We start from the raw sequence: 18,669 nt of genomic DNA, 5'->3' as shown, positions 1-18,669 counted from the left end.
CACACAAGATAAAGTGGTATAGACAATATGTCTGTGTGTGAATGAACGAAGGGAAAACATTATAGCTTTGTCTCCCCTCTGTGGTTATGTTGGGCATCTTTTAGAAGGTTGTGTATTATCAACCTGAAAAGCAGCAGGCAGATTTACCAATTTTGCTATGTACCAAGAAAAATGTAATATTCATGACCAAAAAGAAGGTTTTCTTAGTCGCTGATGGATTTTTCCGGTTTGCTTGTTTCTTGGTTCCCATGGTGATTAGATGATAAAGAAGAAGCCTTTGTATATACTGTACATTACAGCACAGTGAAAATATTTTAGAAAGGAGGTTAAGGGCTTTGCTCAAGCACCCACAGCTTGGCAGTGCTGTGGTTTGGCATGGGCTAAATACAAGAACTGTTAGAGGGAATGCAACACCACACTGAATTACAGAGCTTGGGAGAAACAAATACAGCAAACTGCATCTCATTCTCTGAACTTGAAGCCCAGTTTGTTGAGGAGTGCTGATAGATCCTCCTCAGTGAACAAGACCAATGTCAAGAATTCTTTTTATCAGAAGTTTAAAAAAAAAAAAAGGTTTGGGGATGCCCATGTTAAGCATGAAATTTTGTGATGTCACACTCCAAATTAGAAATCCAGTTCTCATATGAAAGGAAACAAGAAGGGCTTTACAAATGTGCAGTTTCCACATTTTTTAATATTTCGATTTTATAGTGGTAGTTGTATTGTGCAGTGTTATTGTGGAGAGGTATGAATTAAATGCCCAGTAGGGGGCTCCCACTCTTTTCCTTTTGTCTGAACACAGTGCCCATACTTTACACACTGCCAAAGACAACTATGTCCTGAGGCGTATACACGCCTCATATAGTATTAAGTGATTGTTATGCTAAAGACGGAGGAAGTAGAATGCATGGACACCAGAGCACTAGGGCCACTCAGGACAACATGCCCAGAGGATAAAGATGAAAAAGTCACAAGGAGTCATGGTCACAAGATATAAATTTGGTACTTAGCAAGGAATCGAGCAAACGGGAGAACTCCATTTCCAATAAAATATTCCCAGGTGGCCCACTTAGTCATAGAACCAACGTTACAAATGTAGATTACAGTTTGGCTTGTAGTCAGGTTATTTTGTAATGCATTTAAAACCCTTAAAACTCAAGTGGCACAGATCTGTGTCGGCAACACACACACATATATATATATATATATATATGTACCACCTTGGCAGTCCTGGAAATACTGTATATTTAAAGACAGCAAATCTAAAAATGGCTAAAATGCTCTGGGTTTTAAGAGCTATGCAATATTACATCCTCATTACAGCGGTGCTAATATCTAGAACAAAAGCACAATTTGAAGTGTGATATAGCTTTTATAAAACAGTTCCACAACCACCACTGATTATCAAAAGATTATAAGTTGTTTTATTGTTTTAACCACTTATTTTGCTCTACCAACACATATCCTTCCACAATTGGCAGAGCTGGCGATATATAAGTGATTAATTGGAGTGAAAGTAGCTTTAAATTTTTGCCGGTTCTATGTAGCCAAAAATTTGTGTAGGTGAAGAGAATAAACCATAGAGGTAGTGGACAGTCCTGTAAATATCTTACGTTTCTCTTTATGTTTCCACTTGTTACACTTTTCAGCTGATTTAACGGGTTTCAGGTTGTATTATTTTAATTATTTGTTCCACACACCAATCAATGCCCTTGATTTAGTGGTTAGGGAAGGTTTGGTGTTTCAGCTTTCTAGTTAGTGTTGTAACTTACCGTAGGTGTACATAAAACAACATGGTGGCAAAGCGTTTATTAAGATGATGTCAGATGTGTTTTTCTTGCTGAAAGAAAGCACTATTTTTTATAACGTTAGAATTGAAGTAGAACTAAAGAATTGAATGCAATATCATGATAGCAAGAAAACTTCTTATTTATATATATATTTTGCATTATTCATTGTAACCTAGCTGCCAAAACAAAAGTGCTTTTTTCTGTAATTTTGATTATGGGACCTTGAACTGCTGTGAGCAACAATACATCAAGAAAAGAAAAATATGCAAGCAACAATGACACCAGTATGACAAGAACACCTGTTTTCCCAAATCAGCACAAAAGGCATCAACTATTTAAAAATTATTTATTGTGCTGCGAAGAAACAAACAAAATAATACAAGAAATTGAAAAGATCTGCTGTGCTACGGGAATTCTGAGTCAAATCTTCATCTACCCTCTTTAGAAATCTGCAATATCATTACCAAGATTGACAATTCTTACTTTTTTTTTTGTTCTTTTTTTTTTTACATGAGCATACAACACCAGTAGTATACAAAGTTAAAAAAAAGTCTCTGTGTGTGTTTTCTGTGGACAGACTGAGCAGAAAGGAAGATATCAGGAGAGAAATGTCTCCAAATGTATTCAGCTTACTTACTGGAACACAGGACCAGGCCTGCCTGCTGTTCCAAATCGGAAAGAGCAGTATTCCAGGAAAGGAAATAAAATAGGGAGGAGGGGAAAAACAGCCTAACAGTTGAGGATAAAGTGTGCCCTGTATCATCAAATCTAACCATCCTTAAATCCTTTGAGAGACCAAGACAACACCAAAACTGTCGCACGATTTCAGCTGTGTCGTTCGATTCAAATTCCTATATGCTCAATTGTTCTGCTTGTTAATAAATTACTAAGGTATTTAAAACAATAAATTAAATCTTTTCATTTTAACCGCTTTCCAAGCTTTTTTGTCTTTTTTTTTTATATTTTAATTTTGTTTTGGCGAGTGATACTCAAGTATTTACAACAATACTTGGAGGATGCACTGAAAAAAAATACATAAAAATAAAAGATCCTGCGAGACCCTTTGAACATGCAGAGCTGTTGGAAGAGTAATAATGCTGCTCTAGATAACGCCACATCCAAAACTCAACATTTAACCCTGGGTGCAGCTACAACCTGTTGTCCAGGAGCACTTAATTAAAATTTTTGCTTTGTAACAGGCAGTGTTAGGTTTAAACTTAAAATGAAGTTGCATATCGAGCTTTTTCTACAAAACAATTGTTTACATCACTCTGTTCCACTACTTGTTTACTTCGAGTCTCTTCACTTGCCGTGACTGTGAGCCAGAATGTTCAATAAGCTGCGGCGTTTACACAGTGAAGAGAGGCTTTGTGACTTCACCAGAGGGAAGCAGGTTTACAGTGCTAACTTACTCTCTAAAGATAAAAAGGAAATATTCCCATTTCCCCCCCTTATCTAAGTGCCCCATCATGCTACCGCTACAAATATGTTCACATGCTTCCATAAAAACTGAGAGCTAGTGTGTATAATACAGTATTCAAACATAAGGGAAATTAACACATTTTAACAAAATGTACACTTACATTATGTACTAAACATCCTCTAAATGATTGTCATTTCTTCGTATAAAGTCGTCACTCCAAATTAAGATCTCTCATCTCATACAACATATCTGGTGCTGTGCATATACAGAAATTGCGCCGCCAGTCCAAATGCAATATGAATTTTAAGAATATATGCAAAAAAATTTTAAGACATTTTCCTAAAAAGTGTCAATTTCCCCTGTGGTACCCTCTGGTGTATAACAGCCATAACATAAAATCCACCTGCCCAGTATTGTGTAGCGCCCCCTGGTAACACCTGGTAACAGCATGACCTGTACCTCTGAAGGTGTGCTGTGGTATCTGGGGCCTAATCGTAAGATGAGAGGTGTGGCCTCAATGGATCTGACATGTTTGTCCACTACATCCCACAGATGGGATTCAAGATGAATTCTGGAAGATTTAAAGGCCAAATCACCACCTAGAAATTTAGGTTGCATCAATCTGACTCTCGGCAAGTTGTCCTTCCTTTGACCAAGTCTGGTACGCCTAATACAAGGAACACCCTGCAAGATCTGCCACTTTGAAGACCCAGTCATCTAGTCATTGCAATTTGGCCCGTGTCAGAGTTACTCAGGCCTTACTTGCTCAGAGGTCTTGCTTACCCATTTTTCCTGCTTTGAAGACATCAAATTAGAGAACAGACTATTCAATCTCTGCCTGATATACTGTATAATAGGTGCCACTGTAACAAAATAATCCATGTTCATTTCTTCTGCTGCTAGTGGTTTTAATGTAATGTTTGACTGATGTATTTATACTCATTGCGCATCACTGCACTATAAAGGGTCCCGCAAGGTTTTAAGAACACAAAAGGGCTACTTTTCAACTTTTTCCATGAAAAGCATTTGTTAAGAAAAAGAAAAAAAAAACAGAGGTTACTCATTAAACTATACAAAAGTGCCAAAAGTATAGTTCCACAAACATTATAAGACAAGATAGTTTTGACACAACTAACAAGAACTAGCCCTACAGTCCTGCTCCTGCCTCTATTTTCAACAGCTCATGGTTCAATCCTGTTTCACCCCGTAACTGCATTGGTTATGAACCATTGGCTTTGCACCCTGTCTAGTGCCTAACAAGGGGTCTTGTTTGGAATTCAACTTGTGTGCCAAAGTTCCAGTAGTTCTGATGCCTGCAGGGGCCTGCGACCGAGAAAACAATGGAGCTGTAAACCAACAGCTCACACTGTGTGATCAATAGAGAGCAAAAAACGAGCATAAAGACATGACCTGCAGTCCAAAACTGTTTTCAACACACCCTCGTTGACTTGAATCTGGAGTGTATACGAGTGCTCACTTGTAGCACAAGGGTTGGAGGGTATAACAAGAAGTATATCTTTTAATTAAAATGCACTTGTCCTTGACAGGGAGCAACGTGCTGTTTAAGCGATTTACATGGCCACTTTCCTCCAAACTGTGTATAGGCATAATAGCTTGCCAAGTAAGAGTGGAGAAAACCGCTGTTATTAAACACATTGTCATGTATAGACTGATTATCTGACTACCACAACAGCCTATTTAAACACTGCTGATCAACCATAATGTTATACTTACATACACTCCAGACTGCCAGAGATAGTTCTTTCTGAACTAGTGGTGCATTTCCATGTGCTTGGTTACTTGCCATGTACCAATAGCAAACTAGGCACCTTGTGACTGTGACCCCAGTTGAGTATGCAAAACAGCCCTGCTATGTCACACTTGTTATCTTTTTAATTCTTATCTGGAGAACATGGGTGATGGTAATTCTAGTGGTGGAATTTTTAGCATTTCATGATTGTCATACCATGACAGTTTGTTCTGCCAGGCCTGGATGGTATTGGAATGACCATTACCCAAAGTATGTGGACAAAGCTTAACTGTGAAATCATACCAGGAGCATTACTTGGAGTTCATAGTGTAGATAAAAACAGCTGACCATTTTTCTTCTTTTACAAAAACATTAACAACAGACACAACTACTGATACATTAAGAACGATAGGTTCATTTGCTGTGTTGTTGCAGCAAAAACAGAAACGGCCAAAGACTTGTCCGTTGAACCCCCTAAAACAAGCAGATGCAGATATAGCGTTGTCCAGTTTTCAGCCTTCATTATGACCACATCAGTCACTGAACTGCATGCATTGTTGGTCAGAACTGCTTTCAGTAACTGCGTTGGGTTCACTCTCGCTCACGCATTCATTCTCTATCCTGTACAGGGCTGAAGGGGGCCTGAAGCCTATCCCACAGGATTCAGGGCATGAGGCAGGGTACACCTTGGACAGTGTGCCAGTCGATTGCATTTACTCACTCACTCACATACTACAGTTTTGAATTTGAAAACACCTAATAACCTAATCTTGCATGGAGTTTGCCTGTTTTCCCCATGCTTGGTGGGGTTCCTCAGGGGTTCTGGTTTCCTGCCACACGCCGCAAAGAAATGGGTTGGGTCCATGTATGTTATGTATGGCACTCATACACATGGCACCAAACGCCTTTACCAGATGTTGCTGACAATCCTGATCACTATTAGCACCTTAGCAAGGTGGCAAGTATGCTCTGGCAGTCCTGCATTTACTTAAAGATATCATTTAAGATGGCCAAGTCAACGAGGGATTGTTTCAAACATTATGGAATTGGGTCAGTTCGGGACCACTCCATTCAAAACGAAACGAAACGAAACACTACGTGAAACAAAACAGAGGAAGGAAGTCAGAAAAGCCAGTGGAAAACAAAATGACAAAATAGGAAACAAATAGAATGAGATGTTTGTCTTTTTCTTTCTGCCTTTTCTTCTCTGTGGGTCCGTCTTTCGATTTACTATCATACAAGCTAGGCAGTGGAATGCCTGTCGTGTTAAGATTCCTGTAGACAGGAACCTCTCTTTTTTTAAAAAACTCAGTCATAAATACATTCAAGAAGAAAAAATGAAACAGAGAACTTTACAGGTGAAGCAGAGTCAATGTGCGCATGCATGTGCGTTTGTGAGCACACACGTACATACATGCAGACACAAACATACACACACATATATACTCACAATATCTGATGTCTATTCATCATAGCGTTAATATGTACAGAAAACGTTCCTATAAGGTGTGTAGGATTCTGAAGCCAATTTGGAAGCAGAGTTTCTTTCTTTCAAGCAAGGATTAACAAAAGGTGCTTTGACAGCATTTTAAAGCTTCCAGACTAGGAAGCTGTTTCGTAATTTGTAGGAAAAAAAGGGTAATTGATTAAAGAGCCTTTTTTTTTTTTTTGGCCTTAAACAAAAGTCCGTTAGTAAAAGTCCTTTCAATGTTGTTTGATTTCGTTTCCTTGCGTGTTTCCCAGAGATGCGATTGATACTACTGCTCAACCCATCGAAAAAACAAGGTCTACAGAATCAAAGCAAAAAAAGCAGCACTTGTAGCACAGACTCATCAAACCAGTATAACTACCTCTTATATTTATCCCATGTAACAACCCTTTATTCTCCCTTTCTCACAAAGTATATCGTTGCTGGGAGTGTGAGAAAGCGTCTATTTGCTCTGTCATAGAATCAAATCAAATGAATCAAAAAACGAAAACGTAATGTGAAAAAAAACAACAACAAAAGCTTATAACTGTAAGCAGAGAGACCGACACCTAAGCAGGAACATCTAATTTCCACTGAGCTTCCTTCTCAGTTGTCCTCCATTCTTCTTTTAAAGGGGCTAAAAGAGTTGAGCCCTGTCACTACAATAAGAGGGAAATGTCTTAGCAGGTCTGCTCTCTCTCAAGCCTTTATCACCTCATCCTTCTCTTTCTCTTCTCATGTTTTTTCCACATAGTCCAGTATCCTTTCTACCATGGAGACTCATCCCTCCAAGAGGAGCTTTGGTTGAACATTTACACCAAGTACTTGATTTGAATGTCTCTATTTCTCTCTTTCTTTCTTTTTCTTCAAAAACTTTTCAAATAGCTTTTTTTTTCTGTGTAAAAAAAACAGGAATGCACAAAAAATATCACTTTTGAAAACACCCCAGTCTGCCCTAATCCCAAATATGTATGTTTGAGCTCAATAACCTCCAAACACAGACACACACACACACACACACATTCTCATTATAACATACACAACAATATCCCAGGAAATGCACTCAGCACTTCCCATTCAAATAAATACACTCCTGCAGTGACTGAATTGGCAACGTGATCACGTCCTGATGAGACCTTTGGTCGTCTTGCGTGCATTTTGGAGTGGTGTTCGATTAATGCGGGTATTATGATTATTGTGTTTTTTTCAGGGTCTCAACTCTGTTCTCTTTTTTTTTTTTTGCCTGCTTGGTTGCGCTGTCCATCACTGGATTCTCTTAGCCATGATACTAGCTTTTTTAATAATAGTTCTTTGATAATGTGCTCTCTAGGTTTGGCGGCTGATCCCAGTCTCTGTCTCTCTCTCTCTCTCTCTCTCTCTAAATCTCTCTCACTCATCGCAGGATGCTCTCGCTCACGCAGTCTGGTAGAAGTTGTCCGCCTCCAGGTTGTTGTGTTTCTGCATGCTGTAATAGCCACTGTAGCGCGAGTCGGGGTCAGCGATACGCAGCATGCGCTGAGAGCTGTCCACCTGCACCTTCGTCCCTTTCTGGCAGTCGACGTACACAAGCTGGTTATTCAGACACGTGGGCTGTACCAGGAACACAAACACAAAACAAAACTGTGAGTTTTCTTACAAATACAGAAAAAAGGCCTGCTTAGAAGTATTTTCTGACCAGTTATATGCACACCTCGATAAAAAAATTTTTAGACTTTTATTAATTCTGACACATGAGGTGGAACTTTTTTTAAACATCGCTATAAATTCTTCCTTTAAAAGCTTTGAACTATCACAACGCCAGCCGACCACATCGAACTGCTTTTTGAACTGCGGTGTTTGGCTGTTGGTGAATCACAAAATGTCCTACAAGACTGGAGTTAAAAAGCTCTGCCGTAAACCCTCTCTGCTGTGCCGTATCTTTGCTAACCCTGCACCCAAAAATGGGATACGCAAAGAAGAGAATTTCACTGCGCTGTTAAGCATGTGACAAAAAAAAGCATTCATCATCAAGTTGAAGTGATGTATTCAAAAAAATTTAAATGATATGTTGCCATTTGTCAGGGTCGCAGGGGTCTGGAGCCTATCCCAGGAGGCTTAGGGCACAAGACAGGGTGCCAATCACACGCACATACACTGAATCACACACTACAGGCAATTTGGGAATGCCAATCAACCTAACCTGCATGTCTTTGGACTGTGGGAAAAAACCGGAGTACCCGGAGGAAACCCACCAAGCATGGGAAGAACATGCAAACTCCATGCACACAGAGACGGGAATCGAGCCTGGCCTCTGGAGGTGCAAGGCAACAGTGCTAACCACTACACCCCTGTGTCGCCCCTTTATGACTCGATCAATAAAATATTTTCTATCAGACTGAAATACTTGGAGGTATCTTATTTTGTGGGCAAACAGCCCACATGCCCCTCTCTATACGAGGTAATAACGAATAGATCTGCCTAGAGATGCGCTATATGTCTCAGCGACAGACAAATCACTCTTTAAGTACCCAGGACAAGCAGACATATGAGTTTTTCATTTACTGTTGCCCAGCAGACAGGCAGGTTCACTAGGCTGTTGAGATAATAATCATGTCCAACAACTAGAGTAAAAAATCAAACTCTACAGCCTATTGACTTTTCTGAAGAAAACATTTAAGTTAATATTGATAAAACGTAACACACTTTGACTTGTACATGCATCTTCTCAGTAGCACAAAGTAGTACTCTGCCGTGCATTACTCATTTTCCGAGTCCTGCCACCTTCTGGGTTATGCATGTGAACCATGCCGGGAACTCTTTTTTTCTATGCATTTTAAATATTATGATCAAATGCTGAGCAGTCTTTCGAGAATCAGGGATACGAATAGTATTTCATTTTTGTACTCCTACCTTAGAGGGTGTGTGGTAGCAAGGCATATGCATCCACTGCTTCCTCTGGTTGACCAGCAGCAGGGTGGTGATAGCGAGCACCATCATGAGTACAGGCAATGCTACCCAGGCCCAGTGAAGGCTGGCGTCCTCACTGGGCATCGGGGGTTTCCCATCCAAAGACGGCATCTGCAGGCTGCCAAAGTCACCTGCTGTAAGCACATCACATTTAGTACACTTAATAAAATACTAATAAAATGGATAAAAATACATATTGTATACAAAATCAAATAATAAGTCAATTAGAAATGTAGTCAACCTCTTTTATAACCATCACACCACCCATCTGTCCATAATCCTAAAGGTGTATGATTCAGATCAGGGCTCTTTGTGACTGTGATGATGCTGATTGGCCATATTTTAAGTTTTTTGGTGACTAAAAACGTAATGTACTTAATTTTACATTAATGGTGCTTTCATGCTGAAAATTAGAATTCTATACATGTATGCCCTCATTGCAAACTGCAGTCAGATAAAGCACACTTCAACATACATTCATCTTTAATAGTCTGGTACCTTTTGCTTAGGGAGGTTTCTTCGAATAATGCAAACAATATCTCATGCATTTCTAATGCATGTGATTTACAATCCACCATCGTCCTGCAAATGGAGCTATTTTGTTCAAACTGTGAACAGCGTTGACATTTGCATACCTTTAAGTATAAAAGCACACAGTGTGCATCAAGTGTAATAAATAAATAATGAAAAACTACAACTCTCCAACAGTTGCCAAACGTAGCAGCTATCTGGCTGCCAAAAATGTATGAATGTGTAAAGACAGATCCTTCATAATGAGGGTAAAAATATGTATTGATATGAACCTTCACCTCTAAACTGGGGCATGATGTCGTTTTCGCTGTGCGTAGGCCAAGCAGGTCGATGTTTTAATCTGTCTCCATGCTGGTCTGTCTTCTCGATGGGTATGTTAGTGGGAACGGTCTCTGTAACACAAATGCACATTGGTACTATATTTTTTTCAGTTTTATGCATTCTGTGTATTGATGGGAATCATAAGGGATCGCTCGATACAACCTGATATGATCACGATACCTTGGGGCCGATTCGATTTGTATTGCAATTCTGATTTTTCTACAATTCTAAACAAATTTAGCAGATAATGTACTCCTATCAAACAAAATTCTGAACTATGTGTGAATATTTTAGAGAACCATTTATAGGATTATAAAGGAACTGCAAAATTTTACCACCTTAAATGCATACAGGTATAAATAAAAAATGAAAAAAAAAATAAAAATAAAAAATTCTGTAGTGAGTATGATAATACATGGTTTGCCAAACAAAAGAATCGTGATTACGTAACTGAATGGACTGAACTTGAATTCTGTGCTATATAACCTTTTTCATAAAAAGAAACCACATCTGCACATGATGCAATAAAAGGTGATAATGCTGTATCAGTGAAGTAAATGTTCCATGTCAGATGGACTATCAGAAAGCAACCGAGGGAATCACAATGCTGCGAATGCTTTTTATGAAACGGCTTAAAGTAGATTTGGAGTTCCTAAACCAGCGTGACAGCAAGGTCACAGAGATATTAAAAGCTGCGTCTCAGTGACCCAGTCTGGCTGTATTCACAATGCTTTTAAATTATTCACCAAAACAAGTCCACATTCACTAAAGCCTGTCTCAATTAGAGTAAACACTTCTTAAGGAGAGATGGAGAGAGACCGTGAGAAAGACTGAGGGTTGTCTGAATGACAAATAAACGATTGCAGCTACAGGGCACAAAGTCAGACATGGCTCAGTCTCAGCCTCAGACAGTTTTTATCAGTCTGAAGGGGAGACAAACTTTTTATTATCCTGAGAACAATGGCATGAGATATTGTCACTGGATTGGAAAATGTTTGTGAGAGTCTCAGAATCAGAGTTGCTCAATCTCAATCCCTTGTTCTGTAAAAAAAAAAAAAAAAACAGTCTATGTCTGGCCATGATACCCTAACCCTGTATGCGTTAGGTTTATAAGCTCCAGCAAAACAAAATTGAAAGCTAAGCATCACATTTTGTCACTGTAGTGACAATACAATACTGTAGTACACAGCAAACTTCACACCAGATGAGCATAAAGATAAAGACAGCGATGTGGCTCAAATACTGTATTCTTTTAATTCAGTTTTACTTGATTTATTCCCAAAGGGGCAATTACTTTCGCATATATCCCAACTCTACAGGGCCATAACATGATATAAAATAACTAGGATATAAAGGCCCATTCTAGCAGTGTTGGAAGTGAACCCACGACCTACTTGTAAATATCAAAAACCTGCATATGATGGACCGTGCTGGTCTGAAATATCAACGCTTTTAATATGAGGTAGCTGACCTGGGCACAAGGGGCAGCAGCTGCCCTCCACCGTGATTGGCTGGTGGCAGGGAAGGGCAGGGCAACTGACTGTAGAGCACAGAGTCTGTCCTTGTAAGCAGTAGCAATGTGTGCAGCTGTCAATGTCCCAGCGCTCCTCATCCACGTATGTTTTCCCGTTGAAGTGGCACACAGCTCTCGGTGTGGCATCTACCAGCAGGAAACAGATGTTAGGCCTGAAGCCAACCGCCTTCACAGCAAAGCAGCTACAGCTCTATTAGTTCTATAGCTGTACAGTGTACTCACAAACAGTCATGAAAAACAATCTGGTGTAAGATATTTGATTAGTACCTAGGCAATAGGGGCAGCACTGGCCCTTGCGCAGGACAGGCCGGGCACAGTTGACCGGAGGGCAGGACTCTGAGAAACAGCTGATGACTCCATCCACACACACACAGCTGGAGCAAACGTTGGGCTTCCAGGACTCGGCTGCCAGGAAGATGTCCCCTTCCTCATTGCGGCAGTAGCTGGGCATGCTGTTGTTGCTGGGGGCCAGCGGAGTAAGCGGCTCGTCTGAAAAACGATACCGTAGATAATGTAGTAAAAGCATATTGTTTATAAAAGCACAAATCAGTGACCTATAGGATAATTATTCGTCCTGCATAAAGCATAAATCAAAATAACTTGGTTTTATACAAATATGAAATATGACACAATTATACGGAGATCAGCCACTGGGCCATAGCCAGAATGATACACATATTGAGTGACCTTTAGAAAGCCTATAAATGTGCTCATTCCAGAAGCCTCTGTTTACTGATAAGCATGTTGTATCAGCCTTTGCAGCCACTTTGTAGATACAGAGCTTATCTCTCTCTCTGTAAAGAAACACTGTTCCTATCTTATTTTTTCATATCTTATGATTATGAAAGATCATTTACTGGATTACGGCAAGTAATTAGGAAAACCACCAGGACACAGAGGGGAAAAACAGCATCAGTTGAGGGCTGAGAATTGTTTTTTTGTGTGTGTGTATCACAACAAAGACAAACGTTCATGTAATGACCAACACATTACAAGCTTTTTCCCTTTTCCACACGGAAACGTGCTTTACTAAATTATAGTTTGATCTACAAATGTGACAAATGATAACGGCTGAAATGATAATCACAACTGTTCTCAAAAGAGATTTCATGAATATTTATCATAATTACTCAGCTATATTAAAAAACAAAATGGTATTTGCATATTCTTGAAAAAAAAGAACAATAGCCTTCTCTTCCACATTGTGCATGAAAATGCTGCATTCAATTGTCTCCGTTAATAGAAATAAGACCTACATACTTAATAGACTATTAATACTTTGGATTACAATTCAAAAAGATAAATAAATAAAACTATTAGAAAAACAAACGGAATACGATTTAACCCATCAGTCACAAAAAAAGGCATAACATCAGCTAATTAGTTCCCTTCTGATAAGTAACACAAGATTAACAGTGTATCCCTAAAGGCAACCCGTGCCGGAATGCTGATTATTCCAAGCCTGATTGTGAACATGCTTCCTAAACAAAGTAACGGCCCCTTATCATCCAGTCCCCTCATGTCGCTCATGCTCCACCTGCCTCCGTGTGTCTGATTCAAGCCAATCAATATTCATGAGCCCTCAGAGAGCGCATCAACCTTCCTGCGGATCTTTACACTCCTGTTCCAGCCGGAGATCACCGGCTTATCTCGGCACAGGAAACGATGTTGGACAGAGTGGCCGGACTGGATGAAATTAATCTGTTTGTGCGCTTCCCAGATTCTCTTAAGCAGGCTGCTGTATTATCACTGCACCATGCTGAAACATCTGTAAGCCTGCCGTGTACCAAGTCCTCCGCTTAGTCTTCGTAAGTACATCGCTTATGCATCATACCCGCTGATCTTTTTCACAAACGTTTCTTCAGATCATGTGGGACAATACTGCAGCTATAAATAAGCCACCTAAATAAAAAATGCTGCTGTTTGACCAAACGAAAATGCATTTTGTGTTTGTTCTCTCAAGCCTTTGAACGGTTGAGGAAATATAATGACCCTGTACAAGGTGGTATCAATATTTATTTCGGTCCTCTAAAAAATACATGAGGCTCTAAACTGATATAAAACCTGGCCTGCTTTAATAATAAAACAGAGCAGGGATTGTGGGAAATCTCACCTGGACAGTGTGGGCAGCAGGAGTCCTGTGTCCTGACTGGGCTCTGGCAGAGCAGGGGAGGACACACCTCGGTCTCGCATAGCACGCGGCCGCTGTGGCAGGTGCACTGCGTACATGAGTCAATGTTCCACGTCTCTCCTTCCACAAAGTACTCTCCACCCGGGGCGAGACACACAGACGCCTCGCTCAGCTCCGGCCTGTGAGAGCCAGACTCATCTAGACAAGACACAATATATTTAAGCACATTTCACAGGATTTTTTTTTTCCGGACACCCAGTCACAGACCAAAATACTTGTTGAAATGGAAAATATCTACAGGCAGTGTGAACAAGTAACTGAAAAAATATGACACAGTATAGTACAATACTGTATTTAGATTTATGAGTAGATTTCTGTGATATAACTACAAACACCTCCAGTGTCATCTATTGTACAAGCTTACAGCTGAATGTAATCCAATACCTGTGGGAAAAAGTCATTAATAGTGAGAGAAATCCACTAGGTTTGTGCTATTGTGCGTGTTTGTCTGTTTTGTAGAAAGACTTTACAGCTTAGTCTCCACCAGACTGGAGAACTGCCTAAGACCTGTATATAAAGAATGCAATGCAAAGCAAAAACATCTGGAATGCCAAGTAGCTTATAAAGCCAAAAATGTCAAACATGATATACACAATTCTGTTGTTTTATATATACTGATTAGCCATAAAATTACCACCAAAGCCCTATGATTGGACAAAATTGATCAGCAACTATAGACCAGTAATCTAGTGATGGGATCATGGATACCCATGGCTCAGCCATGTCTGCGGAGAACAAAGGCCAGCCTGTCTTATCCACTCACTCACTCATCCTCTACACTGCTTTATCCTGTATTCAGGGTCACAGGGGGGCTGGAGTCTATCTCAGGAGGCTTAGGACACAAGGCGGAGCACATCCTGGACACACACTACGGGCAATTCGGGAACTAATTAAACAACCAGCCTAATCTGCAGGTCTTTGGGTGAAAATCTATCAAGCACGGGGAGAACATTCACACTTCATGCACACAGAGACGGGAATCGAACCTGGGCAGAAATTGAACCCAGACCCTGGAGGTGCAAGGCGACAGTGCTAACCACTACACCACCGTGCCGCTCCGGCTTAGCCAATCCCACAGAAATGCCAAGGCAGTACAGATCGCCAGTCAATCCTGGCCGCATTTACATTTAGGCATTTGGCAGACAACAAAAAGTGCTTTGAAGTTTCCGTTATTAGGTAGATATTTACACTGGGTTACTCAGTTACTAACAAAGTGCCATCAGTTAAACACAGTTGAGAAAGGGATCATTTTTAAATTCGGGATCAAATTTTTGAAATGGTTTTTTACCTTTAATAGTTTTAATGTCATGGATGATCGGTATACATTTGCGGTACAGTATGTCAACTTATGTACATTGTTGACTTATTTTGTCAACCACTGTCTGTTTTGTTGTAAAAAGCATGTAATACCTGAACAAATTACCCATAATTGATTGTTGAAACATTAACACTCAAGCTGATTGCAAACGACACTCCATTGTGCCACTCAGTAGGCTGTGGGTCAATCCTTTTTTTTTTTTGTCCCTTTTTTTAAACAATTAGACCATTGAAAGATGATAATCACTAGCACGACACAGATCTCACTCATGAGACATGTAAAATCGTATACACATAAGGACATACAGTACTGTATCAATGTAATATAAAGAGAGTAAATGTTGGTTAAACCTGGACAGGAAGGACAGCACTGGCTGGCGCGTATGCTTGGGTTGTCACAGTTGGGCACAGGGCAGGAGATCAGGGCGCACATCTCTCTACCATCATGGCAGTAGCACTCCCTGCAGCCGTCGTGCCAGCTTTGACCGTTCTCGTGTCTCCGACCGTCCATAGAGAGACATGAGCCTAGCTTATTGGAGGGCCCAAGGGGAGAAGAACCGTGGTCTAGAAGGAGACACACATAAAAAACCTGCTAAACCCCTAAGGGACATTTAAAGAGTCACTCATTAGTGTGATTCGGATGTGTAGCTGAATTCAGGAGGGAGCATAATCGAAAATTCTTGGAGTTACAGTTCAACCTGGTCACGGTAAAAGCAGTTCGTGAAGATCCCAAAAATTCCTTCACATTGTAAAAGAAAAAACACACACACATTTTTCTGTCAGAAGTATTTATATTTAATTTCGTGCCACCCTATCTAATCAGCGAGGTGCCTTCCCTACCCACTCTAGTGGCTGTGGGCTACAATTCAGTGCGCAGTGTCTTACACTCCGGTCCCCAGTTCCCTTGCACTCGCTCTAACCTCACTCTATCTGCCAGAAGCTACACTTTTCATGAAATCAGCAGCAACGGCCAACTGAGTCCAAATCATTACTACTGAGAGAACTCACTTTGATTAAAATCCTACCACTGAGATATGAGGTGGAGGTGAAATCTTTTTTTAATTTGAAAGAAAACTGGATTAAAAAAATAAAAATTCTATGTTTCTTGCTAATCAGATTGCAGCTGGGGCTGCTCATGAATATTTCACATGCAGCAAGGTATTATTTGGGGCACATCACAAGACAGGCAAGACAGTACAGAGGCTGGGGGGAAGAAAGAAGCTCTTTATGAGCAACAGGTGGGTTTGTAAACAAAAAAAAATAGTGAGGTCTCTCCCTGTATGTGTGTGTGTGTGCGTGAGTAGGTCGAATATTTCTCTGATGTCTGCTCGAACACTAATGTGGAATTCATTCAGCAACGGCTCAGCCTGCTGCAGTCTTACCAATCAAAGGTGTACAGAGATGCCATCGCAGTACGTGAGGATACAATAGAGTCACTGCTGTTCTCAGGATAACATGATTCGGACTTAACAAGGTTCTTTTATAATCTGTGTTATCGGATTAAGAAGAAAAAAAACACACACACTTACTCACTTATTCTCATTATCTATACCGCTAATCCTGTACAGGGTCGCAGGGGCTTGGAGCCTATACATCATAGAGCACAAGCACACACACTCAAACACTACATGCATTTTGGCATGTGACGCCAATTAACCTACTCCGCCTTTGCACTGTAAGATGAAACACAGAGTAACCGAAGGAGAAACACCAAACACAGGAAGAATAAACAGGTATGAAGGTGGGATTCAAACCCTTAACCTTGGAGGTGCAAAGGCACATGCAGAATGTCACCTTTTTTTTTTAAGTCATTATGAATCTTTTTTTCTTATTTGTGCTCATTTAGAACTTTTTTTTTTCATATTTTCTTCATCGACATTTTGAAATAAACCATTTTAAAAGATGTCTAAGGATTAGTGGTAAATTTTGGGGAAGTGTGTGTACTAAATGGTGTATACATCCGATTGTTAAAAAAATAACCATTCCATTAACTAAGCATTAATAATATTTAGTTCCATTAATGCAAAAAAAAAACATTACAAATTAAAAAATGAGTTAAAAAATCATGTAAGCAGACATTATTATTACTAATGCATACTGTATACCGATGCATGTGTACTGTGTAATGTATGTGTGACACAGCAGGTGCTAAAGACTGAACAGTGTGAGTCTGCTTGAGAGTAAGCAGTTTAAGTGGCAATTGGAATAAATGAAATGATTAATGCTTAGTTTTATTCTCTATGGAGTGAACAAACAGATGCTTACCTCTGCACTGGCAAATTAGACAACCCTGCTCATCCTGCTGGAAGCCCACCGGACAGGACTTGTCACATGGAAGTTCGGGACATTTTTTACAGCGGCATGTATCGCAGCCATGCCTGTTTTTACTGTTTGAGAGAGAAAAAGGAAAGATTTGCATTTTGTTCAATAGGTTATAATTATACTGTATAATCATTACTCTAACACTGTATCCTCCCACTGGAACATTTCAGTTTGTGTGCAAAACAGAAAAACACGAAAGGACAATGGTTTGCACACAACCCTGAGCTTAAATACTCTGAAAGGCTTTGGAATGAACTGGAATAACACCAGGACGTCTCGTTCCGCAGCCGGCGCAATGCAACCCCCTTTCAGTTTTATTGCTGAATGTCCACAAATCACTAGTGGAAACGAAGTTCTAACAATCAACATTGTTTTGCAAGATGATGTTCAAAACATGGGTGTCCACATACTTTTGCCTATACATATCCACCAAATGTATGTACTTCTATTTATTTTAAAGATATTAAATACTGTAATAGAGGTATATATTATATGTAGTCTTATTTTCCCCCCTGTATTAGTGCTCAGCGAAAGGTCAACTCTGGCATATTTAAAAATATTGCCCTCTTGGTATGCATATTAATGTGTAGTCGTATTCTCTATGTAAATATTGAGAACATTGAAAGTTATTATGTACACTACAAGTCTAAAGTTTCCTCAAGAAGCCAAGAGTGAAAAGGGTATCAGGGGTACTGGTAAATATAGGCTTGATTTTTGACTCTTTTCTTATTCACTACATCAATCCATATGTCTTCTTTTTATACCGAGGGACATTGTTGTCCTTATTATTCTGAAAGAGCAGAAAATGGCAATTTATATATAGAAAAAAACTTATACACTGTATAAATAGTCATCCTGTCTTTTCGCTTGTTTAGTCGTATCCGACTCTTCGTGACCTCATGAAATTAGCACCCCAGGCCTTCCTAGGGTATTTCTTGGCAAGGATACTGGAGTCGGTTGCCATTTCCTTTATCAGACAACCATCTACTGGCAATCTGGGAAAGCCAATTAACCTAATCTGCATGTCTTTGGACTGTGGGAGGAAACCGGAGTACCCGGAGGAAACCCACCATGCA

General features: G+C 39.9%; 1 protein-coding gene across 2 annotated transcripts in view; it reads right to left on the bottom strand.

Annotated features, from left to right (window-relative positions):
• Positions 1-2,122: 2,122 nt before the first annotated feature.
• crim1 (cysteine rich transmembrane BMP regulator 1 (chordin-like)) overlaps positions 2,123-18,669 on the bottom strand; it is an 88,045-nt gene continuing 71,498 nt past the window's right edge. The window contains exons 10-17 of one of the 2 annotated variants that reach the window (XM_053509600.1): positions 17,537-17,658; positions 15,623-15,835; positions 13,877-14,092; positions 12,031-12,252; positions 11,701-11,889; positions 10,187-10,300; positions 9,321-9,508; positions 2,123-8,021 (exon numbers count right to left, since the gene is read on the bottom strand). In XM_053509600.1, coding sequence (XP_053365575.1) covers positions 7,845-8,021; positions 9,321-9,508; positions 10,187-10,300; positions 11,701-11,889; positions 12,031-12,252; positions 13,877-14,092; positions 15,623-15,835; positions 17,537-17,658 — 1,441 coding nt within the window. In that variant the 3' untranslated portion in view covers positions 2,123-7,844. Of the gene's footprint in view, positions 8,022-9,320; positions 9,512-10,186; positions 10,301-11,700; positions 11,890-12,030; positions 12,253-13,876; positions 14,093-15,622; positions 15,836-17,536; positions 17,659-18,669 lie in introns of both variants that reach the window. The other variant, XM_053509599.1, reaches the window with a different exon arrangement.

This window comes from Clarias gariepinus, chromosome 13 (assembly GCF_024256425.1).
Source record: "Clarias gariepinus isolate MV-2021 ecotype Netherlands chromosome 13, CGAR_prim_01v2, whole genome shotgun sequence".
NCBI classification, from domain to species: domain Eukaryota; kingdom Metazoa; phylum Chordata; class Actinopteri; order Siluriformes; family Clariidae; genus Clarias; species Clarias gariepinus.
The sequence above is the reverse complement of the archived record's forward strand: the minus strand, read 5'-3'. Positions and strand labels throughout refer to the sequence as shown.